At 44.0% G+C, this 15,866-nt stretch overlaps 1 protein-coding gene and 1 long non-coding RNA gene across 7 annotated transcripts in view; one reads left to right on the forward strand and one right to left on the reverse strand.

Annotated features, from left to right (window-relative positions):
- Positions 1 to 976: 976 nt before the first annotated feature.
- trioa (trio Rho guanine nucleotide exchange factor a) overlaps positions 977 to 15,866 on the reverse strand; it is a 75,465-nt gene continuing 60,575 nt past the window's right edge. For 2 of the 6 annotated variants that reach the window (XM_038724494.1, XM_038724490.1), the window contains 26 exons: positions 15,546 to 15,789; positions 15,258 to 15,365; positions 14,762 to 14,955; positions 14,488 to 14,658; positions 11,371 to 11,466; positions 11,072 to 11,220; positions 10,903 to 10,969; positions 10,604 to 10,707; positions 10,430 to 10,499; positions 10,244 to 10,333; positions 10,073 to 10,165; positions 9,845 to 9,895; positions 9,679 to 9,756; positions 9,315 to 9,506; positions 8,581 to 8,761; positions 8,226 to 8,492; positions 7,640 to 8,139; positions 6,569 to 6,816; positions 6,250 to 6,388; positions 6,120 to 6,147; positions 5,801 to 5,963; positions 5,451 to 5,572; positions 5,272 to 5,350; positions 4,824 to 5,024; positions 4,586 to 4,724; positions 977 to 3,700 (listed from right to left, as the gene is read on the reverse strand). In XM_038724494.1, the coding sequence (XP_038580422.1) occupies positions 3,143 to 3,700; positions 4,586 to 4,724; positions 4,824 to 5,024; positions 5,272 to 5,350; positions 5,451 to 5,572; positions 5,801 to 5,963; positions 6,120 to 6,147; positions 6,250 to 6,388; positions 6,569 to 6,816; positions 7,640 to 8,139; positions 8,226 to 8,492; positions 8,581 to 8,761; positions 9,315 to 9,506; positions 9,679 to 9,756; positions 9,845 to 9,895; positions 10,073 to 10,165; positions 10,244 to 10,333; positions 10,430 to 10,499; positions 10,604 to 10,707; positions 10,903 to 10,969; positions 11,072 to 11,220; positions 11,371 to 11,466; positions 14,488 to 14,658; positions 14,762 to 14,955; positions 15,258 to 15,365; positions 15,546 to 15,789 (4,332 nt within the window). In that variant the 3' untranslated portion in view covers positions 977 to 3,142. Of the gene's footprint in view, positions 3,701 to 4,585; positions 4,725 to 4,823; positions 5,025 to 5,271; positions 5,351 to 5,450; positions 5,573 to 5,800; positions 5,964 to 6,119; positions 6,148 to 6,249; positions 6,392 to 6,568; positions 6,817 to 7,639; positions 8,140 to 8,225; positions 8,493 to 8,580; positions 8,762 to 9,314; positions 9,507 to 9,678; positions 9,757 to 9,844; positions 9,896 to 10,072; positions 10,166 to 10,243; positions 10,334 to 10,429; positions 10,500 to 10,603; positions 10,708 to 10,902; positions 10,970 to 11,071; positions 11,221 to 11,370; positions 11,467 to 13,248; positions 13,309 to 14,487; positions 14,659 to 14,761; positions 14,956 to 15,257; positions 15,366 to 15,545; positions 15,790 to 15,866 lie in introns of those variants that run through there. The other 4 variants (XM_038724493.1, XM_038724489.1, XM_038724491.1 and 1 more) reach the window with 3 other exon arrangements.
- Positions 6,295 to 12,277, forward strand: LOC119906984. Its single transcript, XR_005445066.1, has 3 exons — positions 6,295 to 6,435; positions 6,560 to 6,857; positions 10,960 to 12,277. It is a non-coding gene; the product is annotated as an uncharacterized LOC119906984 (long non-coding RNA).

Consider the following 15,866-nt stretch of genomic DNA (forward strand, 5'->3'; position numbering starts at 1 on the left):
TCAGTAAATCAAGTCATTTAGTATGCAGAAATTAAAGTTTTAAAAAAAATGTATTATATTGAAGTTAAGGTTTACTTAATATTATTACCACTACTACTCTACCACCCCAGTTTCCACAAATATTTTGAGTATTCTGTACTTATTTGGGTTTACAGTGTATATATTGTTGATCACATCAGACACACCTGTCGGCTCCCGCTGCTAACAGCCGGCTGCCAGAAACAGTGATTATAGCCTACATGTATTTGTACCGGGATGGCACGATTCCGCCTGGTTGGTCTGTCCCAGATCCAAGGGCACAACTCTAGGGAATCTAAATGGAAATATTAGCCAGTCATCATCATGGGCCAGGTAATCTTCATGGACACTCTCTAATCCTTACACTGGCGTTTTCCTCTGCGGTGCCATCGCGCAGCCATGCTGCATTACGCAGTGTCACGCAGTATTTATATGTTTACAGCAGTACAGAGTAGGCTTCACACCTTGCCAAAATGATGGCTTCAGTCAGGGGTATCCCCCATCCCGGGAGATCATTTGAAGATTGAGGTTTAACAAATCCGTGTATGGTTCATTCTTTGGTTAATTCGTTTCAAAACCAAATCGTAAAAAACAAGTAGTTTTTCTGTTTTAAAACTAAAACGGAAAATCAAAGCAGCTGCGTTTTGTTCTATCTATGACCGGTGTTGTATCACTACTGGTTTTCAAACTAACTGGCTGCTGTACATGTGGCCTGCTTGCTACAGCTGTGGTCTGCGTCGGGCTTCATCCAACCAGAGAGAATGATCACAGACCATCTGCAGCGCAACAGGTCGCTCCTGCTCCCGCTCAGGTTGAAATGGCTACACTCATCAAAACTCAAGTTGATATTTATGCTAGTTGTCCATTTTAGCTTGAAATAAATAGGTGTAAAATGTAGCTGTTTAAATAATAAAACAAAAAATAAACAATGTTTACGGAAACAAAATGTCAAACAGGGTACATGTGTTCATTATGTTTAATTTTCAAATAACTGATGGCAAAATGAGAATATTTACAAGAGAAATGATGTATGATCTGTACAAAGAAATATACATGCAAAGATAAAAAACAAATAACAAACATGTATTTTATGAAACCGGAAACAAACATGACCAAAAAAAAAGACAGACAATGAAGGAAAAAAACAACCTAAACTGAGGTATCCAGTCCAAGCATCCTTGTTTGTAATGGCCTGTGCACACCTTTCAAATAAATAAAAAGGTAACTGGATGTCTGTTCCTGGTGGCATCAGTTTAAACATAACACATCCTAACCCCATAATGGATTCATGTGTAGTTAAGTGGTTATAGCACAGCTATCTCGTTTTAATTTCCAGGAAAGAAAACTAATGAAACCAAAGCCGCCATCTTAGGGTAGTGTTTTTTTTTGTTTTTACACACAAAGAACTTGAATTTAGCAAAGAAATATTTTGGCAACAAGTATCTGTACATAAAGTTAGAACACCATTTAGTAAACGATGCACAAATCTCCCATTCAACTCTTCCAATGAAACTGCAATGCTCCATTCTCTGTGAAGAGGAACTTTAAACCCGTCTCTTTACTAAAGAGCACTAAACAAACTAATCCTGTTCCTCCAACATAGTGTTTAACTAGTGTAAACAATCATTTGACATGGTCATAGATAACCTAACTCAAGAGAACCACATTTTTATTAAGAACTATAAAGCTAGAGCAACTTTGGTGTACCAATACTACAGGGACATACAGTACAAAAGTGTTAAATCATTTTTGATCAAACCATAATGATTGTAGATTGTGTACTCTAACTTGGCCTGGCAGTTGTAACACTTAAAGATCAAATAAACACAAACTACCAGCAGTGCTTGCAGTACCAAGTACGTGCTTTTCTCTAGATTTATTACAGATACAACAGATGTCTTCATAAATAGTTGCATAAAATGTTAAAGCCGCAACATTGCACATGATAATCAAACATAACATACAATGAGTGCATTTACAGTAATTTCTCTTCCCCTGCCTCCACATTCACTCCCATCTGATTGGCAATCACTGCTGCCACTGAGGCTCTGACAGTCTCGTGTCCTGCCATCCGAAAGCAGGAGTCCGCTGTGAATGTGAGAGGAAAGAAGGCAGAAGTCTATATACAAGGTAAGGCTTAAACATCTCATATCTGCGCAACACAAGTTTTGTTCTAGGAAAAGCAAACTGATGGATGTCTATTGTTTCTTCTCAGATTGGACAGTGCAGCATTGTTACTCGTGACATGGTCATCATGGTATCATTTTAGATTAGGTACATTATATAAGCGCAGCCATCAAAAAGCTCTGAACGGACGTATAAATGTCTCAATAAAATCAAACCTCAGTCACTGTTTCCAGGTGTCTACAGAGTCCAAAGTAGCACAGCAATTTTCAACTGATGAGCTTTTTCTACTAATGTTTTTTTCTTGGAAACGTAGACAGTACTTTTCCTTTGTATACATTGTTTCTATAAGAAAGGGCTGCTACTCAAAAGTCTTTGAGTTACAGTGTTAGTGTAAAAGAGCAAAAACACACAACGTCTGTGTCCCTCTGGCAACAAGAGGGAGGGCAGTTTGTTTCTCACTAGCTTTGTTGGCATCACTTCCTCCTGAAAGCTCTGCATCTGTGCAGTGGTGTCAAAGCTCGATCAATTGGCTCTTCTGATCAACTTTAACTCTTGCAAAGGAAAATAAATTACTTCTTAAGGTTTTTTTATTTTGTTTATTTAAATTTTTTTTACATTTTTTCACTTAACTAAAAAAATCTATTTTAAGTTGAAACCAGCAAGCAGCAGTAGACAAGGGCATCCATAATTTACGTGATTGGTGAGAACTGTGTTCTCTAGGACTCTGTTTGGCTTAAAACCTCAACAGGTCTCAGTTTAATTGGTGAAAGGACTACAGGACTTTAGTAAATCAACATTCTGTGAAAGAGGATGAGATAAGCATTCATTATTTCTCCTTGCTTTTACATCTAGACCATCAAGATGCTCAAATCCAGAGGAGCCTGCAGCCCCTACAGTCTAAGCACTGGACATCCAGTTTTTACTGCTTTTGTCAGCTATGATCAGATTGGAGGCGGCAAAGATTAGGGGGCTGGTTTGGACTTGTGTATCCTATCCTTTAAACTCGGGGCTGAAGGCGACTTTGGATGAAGCTCCTGACTCCTCCGATGGCCCGGGCATCAGTCTGATGTTTCCTTCTGTCTATGAAGGAGATGAGGCGGGAGGTGTCCAGGCAGCCCTCTGCTCTGGACCGGCCGTCAGCTGGACCGGCCGTCAGCCACGACTCCTGGAGGCAGATCCCGGCTGGAGGCCTCCTGTCTGGGTCTGTCCTCAGGAGCAGGCAGATGAAGTCCCGGGCCGCCTGGCTGACGCCCTGGAAGTAATCCCTGGGGAAGCTGAAGTCTAGCCGGCAGATGTTCAGGCAGGTCTCCTCTGTGCTTTCGTCAAGGAAGGGTGAGGCGCCGCTCAGCAGTACGTAGGTCACCACGCCCAGGCTCCACAGATCGGTGGTCAGGGACAACGGCTCTCCAAGGACCAACTCTGGGGAAGCAAACTCCGGGCTGCCCAGCAGAGGGTGAATATAGTGGGCACTGTTGAGCTGGACAGCATCACCAAAGTCTGTGAGTTTGACCGTTGGCTGGCCACTGGAGCTGTGGGCCACCAGCAGGTTCTCAGGCTGGGAAAAAAGATTACAGTGTCACCATTAGTCTTGTCTACTTGATTCTTATTCGTTACTACAGTCCAGCAAGTTTTCCACACTAAATTCATTTGTTGTTGTTGCAGGTGAGACATCATGCAAAGTCTGTGTGACCTTCAGTATTCAAAGATAAAACAGGATCCAACTGCAAGTTGATCCATTTATGTCTGGAAACGTGACCGTTAACTGCCATGACGACCAACTCAAGCTCAGTCACTCAACACTTTAAGGCCTGGGCACATCTCGATGGAATAGCTCAATATTTTAGGAAATAGAGTTGTATGGGCAGACTGATACCAAGCTCATCTCTGTACGGTAAATATGAAGCCAGCACCTGGCTAGAATGGCTCTGTCTGAAGGTAACAAATCCACCAACAGCACCTCGAAGACTCATCAATTAACACATCTTGTTTGTTTTATTAAGTACAGAAAACTGTTAAGTGTATAAAATCGTGGTTTTTATGGATGATTATGTGCCAGACTTTTTGTGCTAAGCTAAATGGCTGCTGGCACACGGATGTGAGAGTGGTATCAGAATGTTGCAGTAGGAGCAGATCACTGATTCACATCTGAACAGATGCTTTTAGCAAAGGCTGTGAAAGAGGGACAAACAATAAGGATAGAGAAATCCTCCTCTGTGAATGTTTCCGTTTGCATAGCAGCACATGATTTTGTGCTTTTGCCTGAGTAGGTGAGAAATCTGACCACTCTCATAGGATTGTTTTAACCTTTTCCCATGTATATGTCTGTACAGAAATGTGCTTAATGCCAAATCTTTTTCACACACTGCAGGGGGTTCCCCTGTGCTGCTATAAGAAATATCAATCACGGTAATAAAAACACTATTGCAGTGGAAGTAGTTACTTTTATGTCCAAATGTGCTATCCTGCAGTTGTGCAGGTAGTGTAAAGCTTCTAAAACGTCTCGAAGGTAGCAGGCCACTTTCTCCTCCGTCAGATTCCCCCAGCTAACAATGTAGTCCAGCAGACGGCCTTGGTCAGCCCTGAGAAACAAACACACAAAAGTAGTAAAACATCAGATGGAAGAAATGCAAATGCAGGCCTGAGCGAGCTAATGAGCTACATATGTTTAGAGTTCTCACATTTCCAGGACGAGGGCGTAGCTGCTGGGGGTTTCATACGTGTCTATCAGGCTGACTATGTGGGGGTGTTGAAGCCTCTGGAGCAGATTGAGTTCCTGAGTCACCCGGTCCCTCCTCATCAGCTTCTTGTTCACGTGTTTAACCGCCACTGTGCGTTTGGTGCCCCGCTGGTCACAACGCTTGACAACAGAGAAACGACCCCTGGGGAGGACGGACATTCAGAGGTCAGTTAGTTCACTTCAGACACTTGTTGTGGTTGTGGAATCAATGCCACTGTCAGAATCTGAATTTTTCAAATCTATTTTATTCATAGACAACCTGTGTATAGTATGTTTTAGGCAACAAAATGAATCAGTCATATCAGAAAACACTGTCTGAATGTCTGAATTTTGACTGAATGTCAAAAGGTCTATGCAAAAGCTGTACACTGAGATATTAAGTCTATTACCTGCCCAGTTCAACCACCTCATTGTAGTGAGACTCAAAGTTGTCCTTCCAGCTCACTCGGATCCCGTCAGTGGACACGGCTGAGACAATTAACACACAATCAATTCATGTCCACACCAGCATGTGTCGAATAAACTGTGCAGAGGGCTCGATGCTGCACATTTTGTTCTCTTCTCTTACCTAACACTCTGAGGCTAGCTGATGACGTCACGCTGCCCAGCTCGTTTGTGGCAACACAAGTGTAAACGCCGTCATCATCAGAGGCTACGCCGACTATCCGCAGCGTCGCCTCACCCGTGTCACTGAAATAAACACATACATGTGAATCTACACATGAATTCAACATTCGACTTTTTCCTTGTTGAGCAGCAATTTCTTTTTGTTAAAACAGTCAACTGTGGGGCCACAAACGAGTGACAGTCCTATTGGACAGTGAAAATAAACCCAAAAGAAAATCTGAGCTGCAGTCTGATTTGTTACCAAACACCAAGGGACACTCGTGTAGTGATGCTCGGACTGCATTTTCTTACCTGTAGGCGATGCTGATGTGTCCATTGTTGGTGAGGTTGCTCTGGTTGGGTCCCTTCCAGGTAATGGTGGCCCGGGGCCGACCGCAGACCTTACACCTGAGGGTTACACTCTCTCCGTTGTCACACGTCACATCACTCAGAGGTACAAGGAACTCTGGGGGAACTGAAAAAGGAGAAGGGGAAAAAAAAGTCAAGATTAAATCCTACCAAATGCGGAGATGATATTCAAACTTCAGCGCTGACTGTTTAAGTGATGCTTTTGATGTCACAAAATTTGTTAATCTTCAAAGAAACACAATTCCACAAAGTTAACACTTACCATCGTAGATGTAGTTTGGATTTAGAAGCTAAAAAGAAAGAACGAAACAGGTCAGCATGGAAAATGCAAAGTAGAATAGAAGCAGGACTTATTAGCAGCAGAGCGTCTTCAGATGTACTGATAAACTCACCTTTACAGAAACTTTATTGGCCATGCCATCTCTGGACTTCCTGTAACCGTTTTCCAGCTTGGTCTCTTTCTTTGCCTCCTTCTCCTTCTTCTCAGACTTTTTACGGATGCGTAGGGACGTGTGCCAGGATGAAGACTTCCTGCTGGGACAACAAAAGGGATCCAGTCAAATCACACTGACACTGAGGTAGATTTATTCGTCTCTAATTTAAATGTGGTTCAGGACAGCTTCAATCAATAATATGGATGAAGCTGAGACAGATATGAGACTGCAACCATTCATTTTTAACAGAACATTAACAATTTCTCAGAGCTCTTACTTGATGGATCCTTCGGGGCAATCAGGGACTATGGCAGAGGTGTGTCCCAGCACAAATCCGGGGATCCAGCCCTCGGCGGCGGGGCCCTGCTCAGTAGCCGCCCTGAACACCAGGAACATGTTTTGCTGGTTGCTGGCCAAGATCTGGACCACCTCACCCTGAATGACGCTGATCTCATCCTCCTTCACTGCCATGTAGTCCTGGGTCACCAACATGGTGGATACGCTACTGCTGCTGCTACTTTCACTCTGCACACCACAAGGGAGGAAACACGGGCACGTGGGAAATTGTAAGTACAATCTCACACGCTTCATTGCAGTAAAATCTTAACACAAGTTGGGATTTCACACTAAAATATAAATCCAATACTTTTGGAAAAGTGAGAGAAGGTTGTAGCAGAGGACAAACACTGAGATAGATGTTTGATTAGTGTCCACTTGATAAAGTCTTCAGAAAGGATTAGAGTGAAGTGCAAGAAAGACTAAAAAACAGTGATTCATTAATTTCTTCTTGGGGGGGGGGGGACAAAGAACTGGATGAAGAAAGGCAGGAATAAGATGGAGATTTCCATTTCACTCATCTTTGCTCTGCAGCTCCAGGCAAAGAGGAGGAACGTTAGGCTGAATGAGAGCATCTCTGTCGAGTACGTTTGGAGGCGAACCACAAACGTCAGGTTAGTTTCAGGAAAAGTACATTTCAGTAACACACCATGAAGACAGCAGGAGGTGAAGGACGGCCAGGAGGAAGTCAGGTGTTAGTGTAAGCTTAGAGTTAAGAAATCAAGAGACAGCCTTGAAAGAGAATCACTGAGGAGCTGACTGAGGTCCACTAGAGAGGTTTTGAACCTGAAAACGTGTTGACAGCGGAAACGTTTGCTAGAGATTGTCTTCAGAAATTGGCTAAAGTTAGAAAAGATGATGCTGAAGAGCAGTGAAGGTTGTCAGAAATATGTAGTAGGGGACAGATTAGTAGCGCTGGCTGCAGCAGGACAGGAGACAGACAGGACAGACCAGGCCTCCCTTTGCCTCGGTGTTAGTCGGTGCAACACTGGGCAGCAGGTATTAGTCTTACCCCGTTACTCTGGGTGGACTGGATGGACTGCTCGCTGGCCGATGAGCACGTACTCATGCGGTCGGCTTCCTTGCTGTGTGTGGAGTGTCTGTGAGTTAGGCTGCTAGATCCAGAGCCAGTCTGGATCTGGTTCGAGTTCTGACGGACAGGAGTCTCTCCTGCCTCCCCCGGGAAAGTGAACGAGCCAGGCCGGCTGGCTGGAGAGCCTGGCATGGAGCTCCAAAATCCAGATCCAGACTTCTGGCCCGGGCTGGGAGGGGGAGGAGGGAGGCCATCCTTGCCAAAGGCAGGAGTGGCCAGGGGCAAGGCCATTGGGGACACGGCTCCTGGCCGTGGTTTGGATGTGGGTGTAGAGGGCAGGGGCCCAACTGTGGCGCGGGGAATAGGGGCAGGAACAGTGGGGGTCTGTGGTTGGTCCTCTAGGGTCTGGATGGGGCGCTTGCCCTGCGGGCTACCCCCTGGAGGGAGTAGGGGAGAGTGGATAGGACAAGACGACGAACCTGGATCATAAGTGAGCAGAACTCACAACTCAGTCACATCTTTCATTTTACAAAACAAATTTCACAAATAGACAGACGTTCCATACCTGACATCTTGTTGGGGCCGTCGGTGTCAGCCCCAGGGTGGAGGCGTAGGGGCTGGGGCAGGCGTGAGGGCTGGGGGATCCTGGAGGGCCGACGAGAGCCACCCTGGGGCCCTGAAGGGATGGCGCTAGCCTGGGAGCTTCCACCTCCGACTCCAGGGGGCGCACTGGACCCACTGCTGCCCCCAACCGGAGCTCCCGTGCTGGGCACACATGACCCACCGCTTGCCCCTACATGGTTCCTCTGATACTCTATTGGTGAGGTCAGAGCTGTGATAAGGTACCAAAGAGACAAGCATGGCCATGTTGCCAACAGTCCTCCTATAAAACTCCTATGTTTGTGTGTGTGCACGCCTACCATTGAGGAAGTTGCGTTGGCTCTCGAGTATCTGGCTGATCTGAAGGGTCCAGACCTCACGCACCCCTGGGTGGGAGGAGTGAAGCACAAAGGACTCCACGGTGCCGTTGGTTGACCGAGAACTGAGACTGAACTTACAGGGGTCGCCTTCCACATTCTCCTCTAGACCCAAACAGCTTACCTACAGAGTGCAAAGGGAGAGGGAGACGCATTGTTACATACCACAGTAGTTCGAAGTAAATACTAAGCTTTAATAGTTAAGAAATCAATCATTGCTTCAGCATTTTTCTTGCATTCTCTTCCCTCAATTGACTTATTCTTCGATAATATAGATTTAAAACCCAACATTTCACTCTTAAAAAAAGTTAATCCAGATGACTACATTGTCAAAATAAAAGCTCCAATAAACCGCAATGGAGATTCTTGTTGCATAACGTACAAAAACAGAAAATTTATCTTATTTTGAAATTATCATAGTATATCTACATTAGGAGTGTACATTTTAGATTGTTACTCACTCAAAAACTAACTGATTATCATTATTATATTATATACACTATTTATTATTAGTAGTAGTAATGTTATTGTTTTTGATTATTATTAGTTTAATACATGCTGCAGTTTATCCACTAGGAGGAGCCATTTAGCTGACAGATATTCATACATCCTCAGTTCCACTGGCCTTCACTGATAATGCAGTACACCGTGCACAGCCCCCCATATATATCAGTTACCTTGATGCTATTCTTGTAGAGGAAGCCGGGCAAGGAGAAACCTTTCTTCTTGTCGAGGGGCTCGCTAAAGATGACCAGCTGCTCAAAGAGGAAGACTCTCCTCTCTTTCATCCGGCCGAGCAGACTTCCCTCGGGGTCTAATACCATGAACGTGTCCTGCAGCAAAAGGCGGCCCTGAGCCACAATCTTGCCCTGGAGAGGGAGATGAACAAGATGGAAATGGGTAGATCAGGTGTAGGAAAAAAAGAGACGGCACGGGAGGGTGGAGAAAATTGAAATGATGTGAGGTAGAAGTTTTTGTTCAGAAGGCAACATGCTGTGAAGAACGCGTTGTGTTGATGAGCGCAGCGTTGCTTGTTCTTACATCAAATCCCTGAAGCCGGCCGACATTCATCATATCATTACACCTTTTTGGCACGATGCACATGACCTCCACTGCTTTCTGGAAGAGTCACAAAAGTAGCACAAGGTTGATGGGATTGCTGAACAATGTTTAGTTGTGATTAAGAAGCGCTGTCAATTCAGCTTACCTCCAACTCCATAGACTCCAGCCCAGCCTTTTTAGAGTGTTTCAGGAAATCCTAAAACAGAAAAAAGTGATTTTAAACTGAACAACTCACACTTTTATACATCAATGTAGATTATAAGGAGATGACTGTATAATAATATGGACGCCTGTTCAGATGGCAAGACTACACAAAGAGGAGGCAGGTAAAGAGCTACAGCTCTGGCGCCCTCTGCTGTATTAAGAGACCAACCTTAAGCAGCAGCTGGTACTTCATGATCCTCTGGACTGGCTTGATGAGCAGGTCTGAGATCTGTAGCCTGTGTCCCAGCCGCTGCTTCAGGTCCTACAAAGTCAAAGGTCAAGGGTTACTACAGAACCTGATGCATCTCAGATGCGTCTCTTCAAAATAATGGACTCATACCTCAAAGTAGGTGTCGATGTATTCTGAGACGATGTGCTCTGACTTGGGCTTGTTTTGACAGTAGACTACATACATGTTTAGCCTCCGCTCCTGGATACAAAAAGCGTACACAATTACAGCATGATCAAAGGGGTATATAAGCATTGTCCAAACAAAGTAGGAGTTTTACATTCACCATGGACGAACCTGTTTGAGAAAGAGGGGTGCCAGTTTGTCGGGGTCGTCCAAACATTTCTCCAGCTCGCCAAGAAAGAAACTATAAAAGAGAGAGAGAGAGAGGTGTAAGCTACCGTACTAGATTACTACTACTGAATTTGGCCAGGGAAAGCTCTGCATTCTACATATGTGTGCGTCACATACTCTTTGTGACAGTCGTAGATCTGGTGGATGTTGCCAAACACGATTTTGTCTTTTCCCTTCATATCATCAGGGACACCCTCCTCCTTCATCCGGCTCATGTAGCCCTTACGGTGGAGATGCACAAACACATTAACAGAAATTTACAACAAGGGTTCTGCAAAAGTTCAGCAAATAATCAAGTCTAATTCTTTCAAGTGACATTTTAAAATGCTTAGAATAAACTGTACTATTAGGAACCAACAAACTTCCACACACAGTCATTTGCAACTAGGTAAGCAGCTGATAAAGCAGCAACTCACCTCCACCACTAGGCCGAGGTCTCTAACATATTCTCTCTCTGTCTCCACCAACTCCAGCAGAATGTAACTACAGCAGAGACAGAAACAAAATTCCAGACATGAGGGAAAGTCACAGCGAATTCCCCAAACACCTCAGTGTCTGTGATGCAGATGAAGGAAGCGGACGTACTGTCTTTTCTTGAGGACGCTGGTCCTGCGTTCGTCCATCTCTTCCATGGGGGAGGAGGAGGAGAGGAGGGAGTTGTCAGAGGGGTTGAAGGAAGGAGAGCTGCTGTCTCCCTGTTCTACTGACAGTGAGCTGGGTCTGTCCTCCAAAGCCTGCACCAGGGAAAAACAGACGGTAAACTAAATGCTAACTCGTGTAAAAGTGACAAATGTCTTCAGCATATTCAGGCAGTCAGCTGATGCCATAATCCACATGCTGGCAAGGTTTCCTGCATGGGTTCTCGTTTTCCTCTGTTATCCTACCATCTTGCTTTTGACCAGCTCCTCGATGGCGCTCACTAACTCGGCGGCACTGGGCGTCTCTGAACTGGATGGACGGACCGACAACCGAGAAGAGGTCTGGGTAAAAATAGAGAGTTGAGAGGACGGGATGAGGGTGGAGGGAAGAAAAAAGAGCATTAGAACCTGGTAATACATACTATCTAACAACTACATCTGCTAACTCTGCTCTTCAGCTGGCGTCAATACAACTCCTACAGATAATGTAACGTAGCGTTTAATGTAACCAGACTATAGTTTAACTGATACAAGCTTTACTTAATCAGTCATTTAAAGAGATGTGACAACTACACTTGCTATGTAAAACAACAATTTCTTCATCTCTAAAACAGATTATACTCCTGTTTTGTGTGAAAACTTGACCCATGACCTACATGTACTGTAAGTTGGAAGAGTCTATAAATGGATAGCAAAAGAAATAGCTTAATATTATTTTTTGGTTAAAGGTCATGCTTATGTTTGGGTTAAGATTAATTTCAAGCTTTTGTTTAGCTTGTTTCTTAGTTAGTTTTATTATAAGCAAATGTTTTAATTTAGTTTTTTGAGTGAGCAATGACTTAGTGAAAAAGATGTTTCCAGAAGTGAAACCCCAATGCTGGGGGTTTATATCTAAAGGTTCAGAGAAAGTGAAAAAGAAAAGTATATGTTATTTAACAAAAAAAAACTCAATGGAAAGGTAAAAACATGAGGCTGAAAGTGAACAAAATGAAGAAGTGGGAAAAAAGTGTCAAAATGGTGATGGGGAGGATGGCTGGAGAGGGTAAAAAAAGTCATGTTTTGAAAGGAAGATGTTTCCGGTGCTTTCCTGTGATGATGAACAGCCTTTGAAATAATGAAAATAAAAAAGGATGCTAACAGAGCGAGAATGAAAGAGGTGTATGTATGTATGTATATATAGTTGAGGAGACTCTCACCCTTGCTGTGCTGTGCTTCAAGACTTTCCACAATTAGGTTTTCTGGGTGAGGCTGTGTGCCCTTCTGGCCTCGCCAGCGTTTAGAGATGCCAATTACTCGCATGGGTAATGAGGTTAACGCACAGAGGGTAAAAGGGAGATGAGGACGAGCGGGCAGGGCGGGGGTGAGGGAGGGGGTTGAAGGATGATGGGGACAGGGGGGCTTTTGAACTTTCACCTCAGTGTGTGGGGTCATACTAAGATAATTATTCAGGGGAGCTGCCTGCTCAGCTGAGAGGGAATCCCCGTTTCCTCATTGTATTAATACTGACATCTACCTGTGTCTTTTAAACCTCACCAACGCTTTCCAAACCTATGAATGATTAACATGCAGAAAAAAGCTGCAGTCCTGTGGTATTCCAGCAGGCTCAAGGCATTAAAAAATTCCCTCGAAATTTATACTTGACGTGAATTTGGCATTAGAGCCGTCTGATCTGCACTAACACAAACGGGAAAAACTTCCACATTGTCCTCCGTTTAGAGTAAAGAGCTACATGCACCTTCTCTTTATCTATATTTTCCCGTAATGCCTTTGCGCCAAGTCGACTCTGCATTACAGCGGTGTGTTGTAGAAACAGGGCAGAAAGTACTAGACAAAATGAAAAAAAAAAAAGAAAAAAAGGAAAAACTTCTGCACTAAAGAAATTCAGGAATGTTTAAGAGTTCAGAAAAATACAAAAGTAAGGAAGAGTGAGTTTTAGGGGACAGAGAGAAGAAGAAACTTAAGTCTAAAAGAGCTGCTAGCTTCATTTCCTTTCAATCTAGAAACTGTTGTAGAAACCGAAGGAAAAGCCTTTAGCAAGTAGCATTTAAAGCTGAAGAGTGCGGGGAAAAAAGAGAATTAAAGAATTGACTGAGGTAAGAAACAGAGGGGGACGAGCGGGACATTTCAGATGGATAGGTATGGAAACTGAGACAAAGCAAAGACAGGACATAAATCAAGGTAATGCTACAGCGTGGCAAACAGCAAACGATACAACCAGGAAACGAAACAAAAGAGAAACAGAAATTAGTGTCAGAGGGGTCTCCGCTTTAGTCAAGGAGGAGACTTGGCGTGTCTGAAACTTTTCATTGCATTCTGCTTTAGAAGAGAAGGAGAATATGATGCAATATGCCAGGATTAAATGTTATGCATAACAGAAACTAAGGAGCCTTAAAACTTAAACTGTCAGGAAAATGCACTTTTTGGGAAAAGTGGGAGACTGAAATGAGCGAAAATGTAACCTACAAGAATTAAAAATCATAACAGCAATGACAAGAGAGAGGACCTGTAAGTGTATAGTGTGTAATATACATGATCTACGGTCTAACTGAAACGAACCCTTAGAGTATACCAATATACCAAATGTGATGTATTTTCAGACACAGATTTCAATGGCTATTAAAGCCATCTCCCCTTCCCTTTATTGTACAAAGCACATACTATTCAGCTGCTTTTACTTTCTACAGTTAAATCAAAAATGCAAACATACAAAATGCACTAACAGTGCAATTATTAAGTTCATGGTAGCATCATGGCTGGCCTTTTATTTAGGAAAAACCTATAGCGTGCATAAACACTGCACACCCCAACATATGTAATTAGGGAACCAGGGATAATACGTAATGCTTTTTAATACACTCAACAAAGGTGAAAGAGATTGTTTGAAATAGGACTGGGCTACACTTGATATCATAAAACTTTAAACAAAATAATGCAAAATATTGAAGCTAAAGATCAGAGCTTCCGTTCACCACAGATTAAAAATTGACAAACACGTTCAGAAAACTGTAGTGATTTATCTGTAATGTAGCGACGCATAGCTTTGTTGCCATATTTAAATGAACAAAAATCTCTGGCAGCATCTAGGCTCATAACACTTTATACAGATTCATCCAGCCCTAATTCCAAAAGGTGGGAAGGAGATAACTTTGGTGATTTCTGGACTTTAAATTTAAAGAATAATGTGAATCAACTTTGTAGCACTAGGAAATGTTAAAAGTCAAAGGTGAAAATAGTTTTTGTCCCAGTCCCGAAACATACCGTCTCCTGCTCCCTGTGTCCCCTCTGCTTCCCCTGTTCATCATCTTTGCCTGTCTGTCCACCCCCTCTCTTCTGTCCCCACTGTAACGTCCTCCCTCTGCTCACCTTGTCATCCTGTGAGTCTGGCTGCAGCAGGCTGTGCTGCTGGATGGCCATAGGTGGAGGCAGAGGTACAGAGTCGGCGCCTTCCTCGCCCTCTTCCTCTCCGCAGCTCTGCATGCCCGAAGAACTGGACTTGGACAGCGTGCCGCTTGACAAGCCCTCGTTACGAACCCTCTGCAGCACAAATGGATGGCAAAGCAGAGATGATGTCACAATACTTGACAGAGCTGCTAATTGAAGAGAGGAAGAGAGTGTGATTTATCGTGGATCCACTCACCTCCTCCACAGTCTCGTCCTGAGGTGTAGCGGCACTGTCGTCCGAGTCTTTCTGGGACCCCATCGTCATCTCCCCGCTCTTCCTCACATCTCGGCTCTTCTTGTGTTTGTGGGCCAGCTTCTTCACATGGCCATCTGCCTTGCCGCTGCTTAGCCGACGCACAGGGCTGGTGAGCCACTTCCGCAGGGTGTTACCTAATAAAGAAATAAACCAAACACACCAAACTCAGTTCGCTTCTTTAAATGACAGAGGGAGGGAAAGATTTCATCTATATAGCATTCATCACTACACTTCCACCTGTATTTGTTGCCTTAAAGTGATATTTTTAGTTAGAAAAATCACTAAAACTCCCTACTTTAGAAGTAGATTTATCAGTGGTAGTAACATGTGGGGAAAAGTACTCTGGTAAATTAAAAATTTTTTCTGTACACCACTCTGATGTAGGAGGGTTGTGAGATCTTTAGCGCAACAAACGGTATGGCAAAGGTCACCATACCTGGCCGTTTGGGCCCTGGTGAGGTGTGGGAGCTGATGCCGTGAGCAGGTTGCAGCGTAGCGGACGACCCTGGCATGATGGAGTCATTGCTGCACACTGACAGAGTGTCTGTGAAAGACAGAGTGAAGTTATGCTTTAAAGCTGATTTATGATGAAGATTTTCTAAAATTAAATAACTTTCTGTGTCATTCCTAGTGCATAAAAGTTCTTAAATACAGGATACGTGTATCATTTCCTCCCTCGCAGACGTACTCCGTCAAAACTGACCATTCACACCACATTCTGTACCTTTGTGGTTGAAGATGCCTTCCATCTCCATGGATGACCTGGAATGGGCGATGCAGAGCATGGCGCAGGGCACCAGGCCCTCCAGGGCAGGGGAGCGGTCTGTGGTCCTGACCAGGCACCAGTCTGGCTTTTCGTGGCAGCGCTCCAGAACCTCCACCGTCTGACCGCGCCGTACTGTCAGCTCGTTGCTGTTGCTGGCCATGAAGTCGTGTATCACCACAGTCAGCTCACAGCCACCGGAGAGCTGAGGGAGACAGGAGAATCACTATGAGCTGGTTTTGGGAAGCAAGCTGCACTTAGGTATTCTTCGAAATGCAGACA

Source organism: Micropterus salmoides, unplaced genomic scaffold (genome assembly GCF_014851395.1).
Source record: "Micropterus salmoides isolate LMB-PRFRI ecotype aquatic unplaced genomic scaffold, ASM1485139v1 Ms_hic_scaffold_17, whole genome shotgun sequence".
Lineage (NCBI taxonomy): Eukaryota > Metazoa > Chordata > Actinopteri > Centrarchiformes > Centrarchidae > Micropterus > Micropterus salmoides.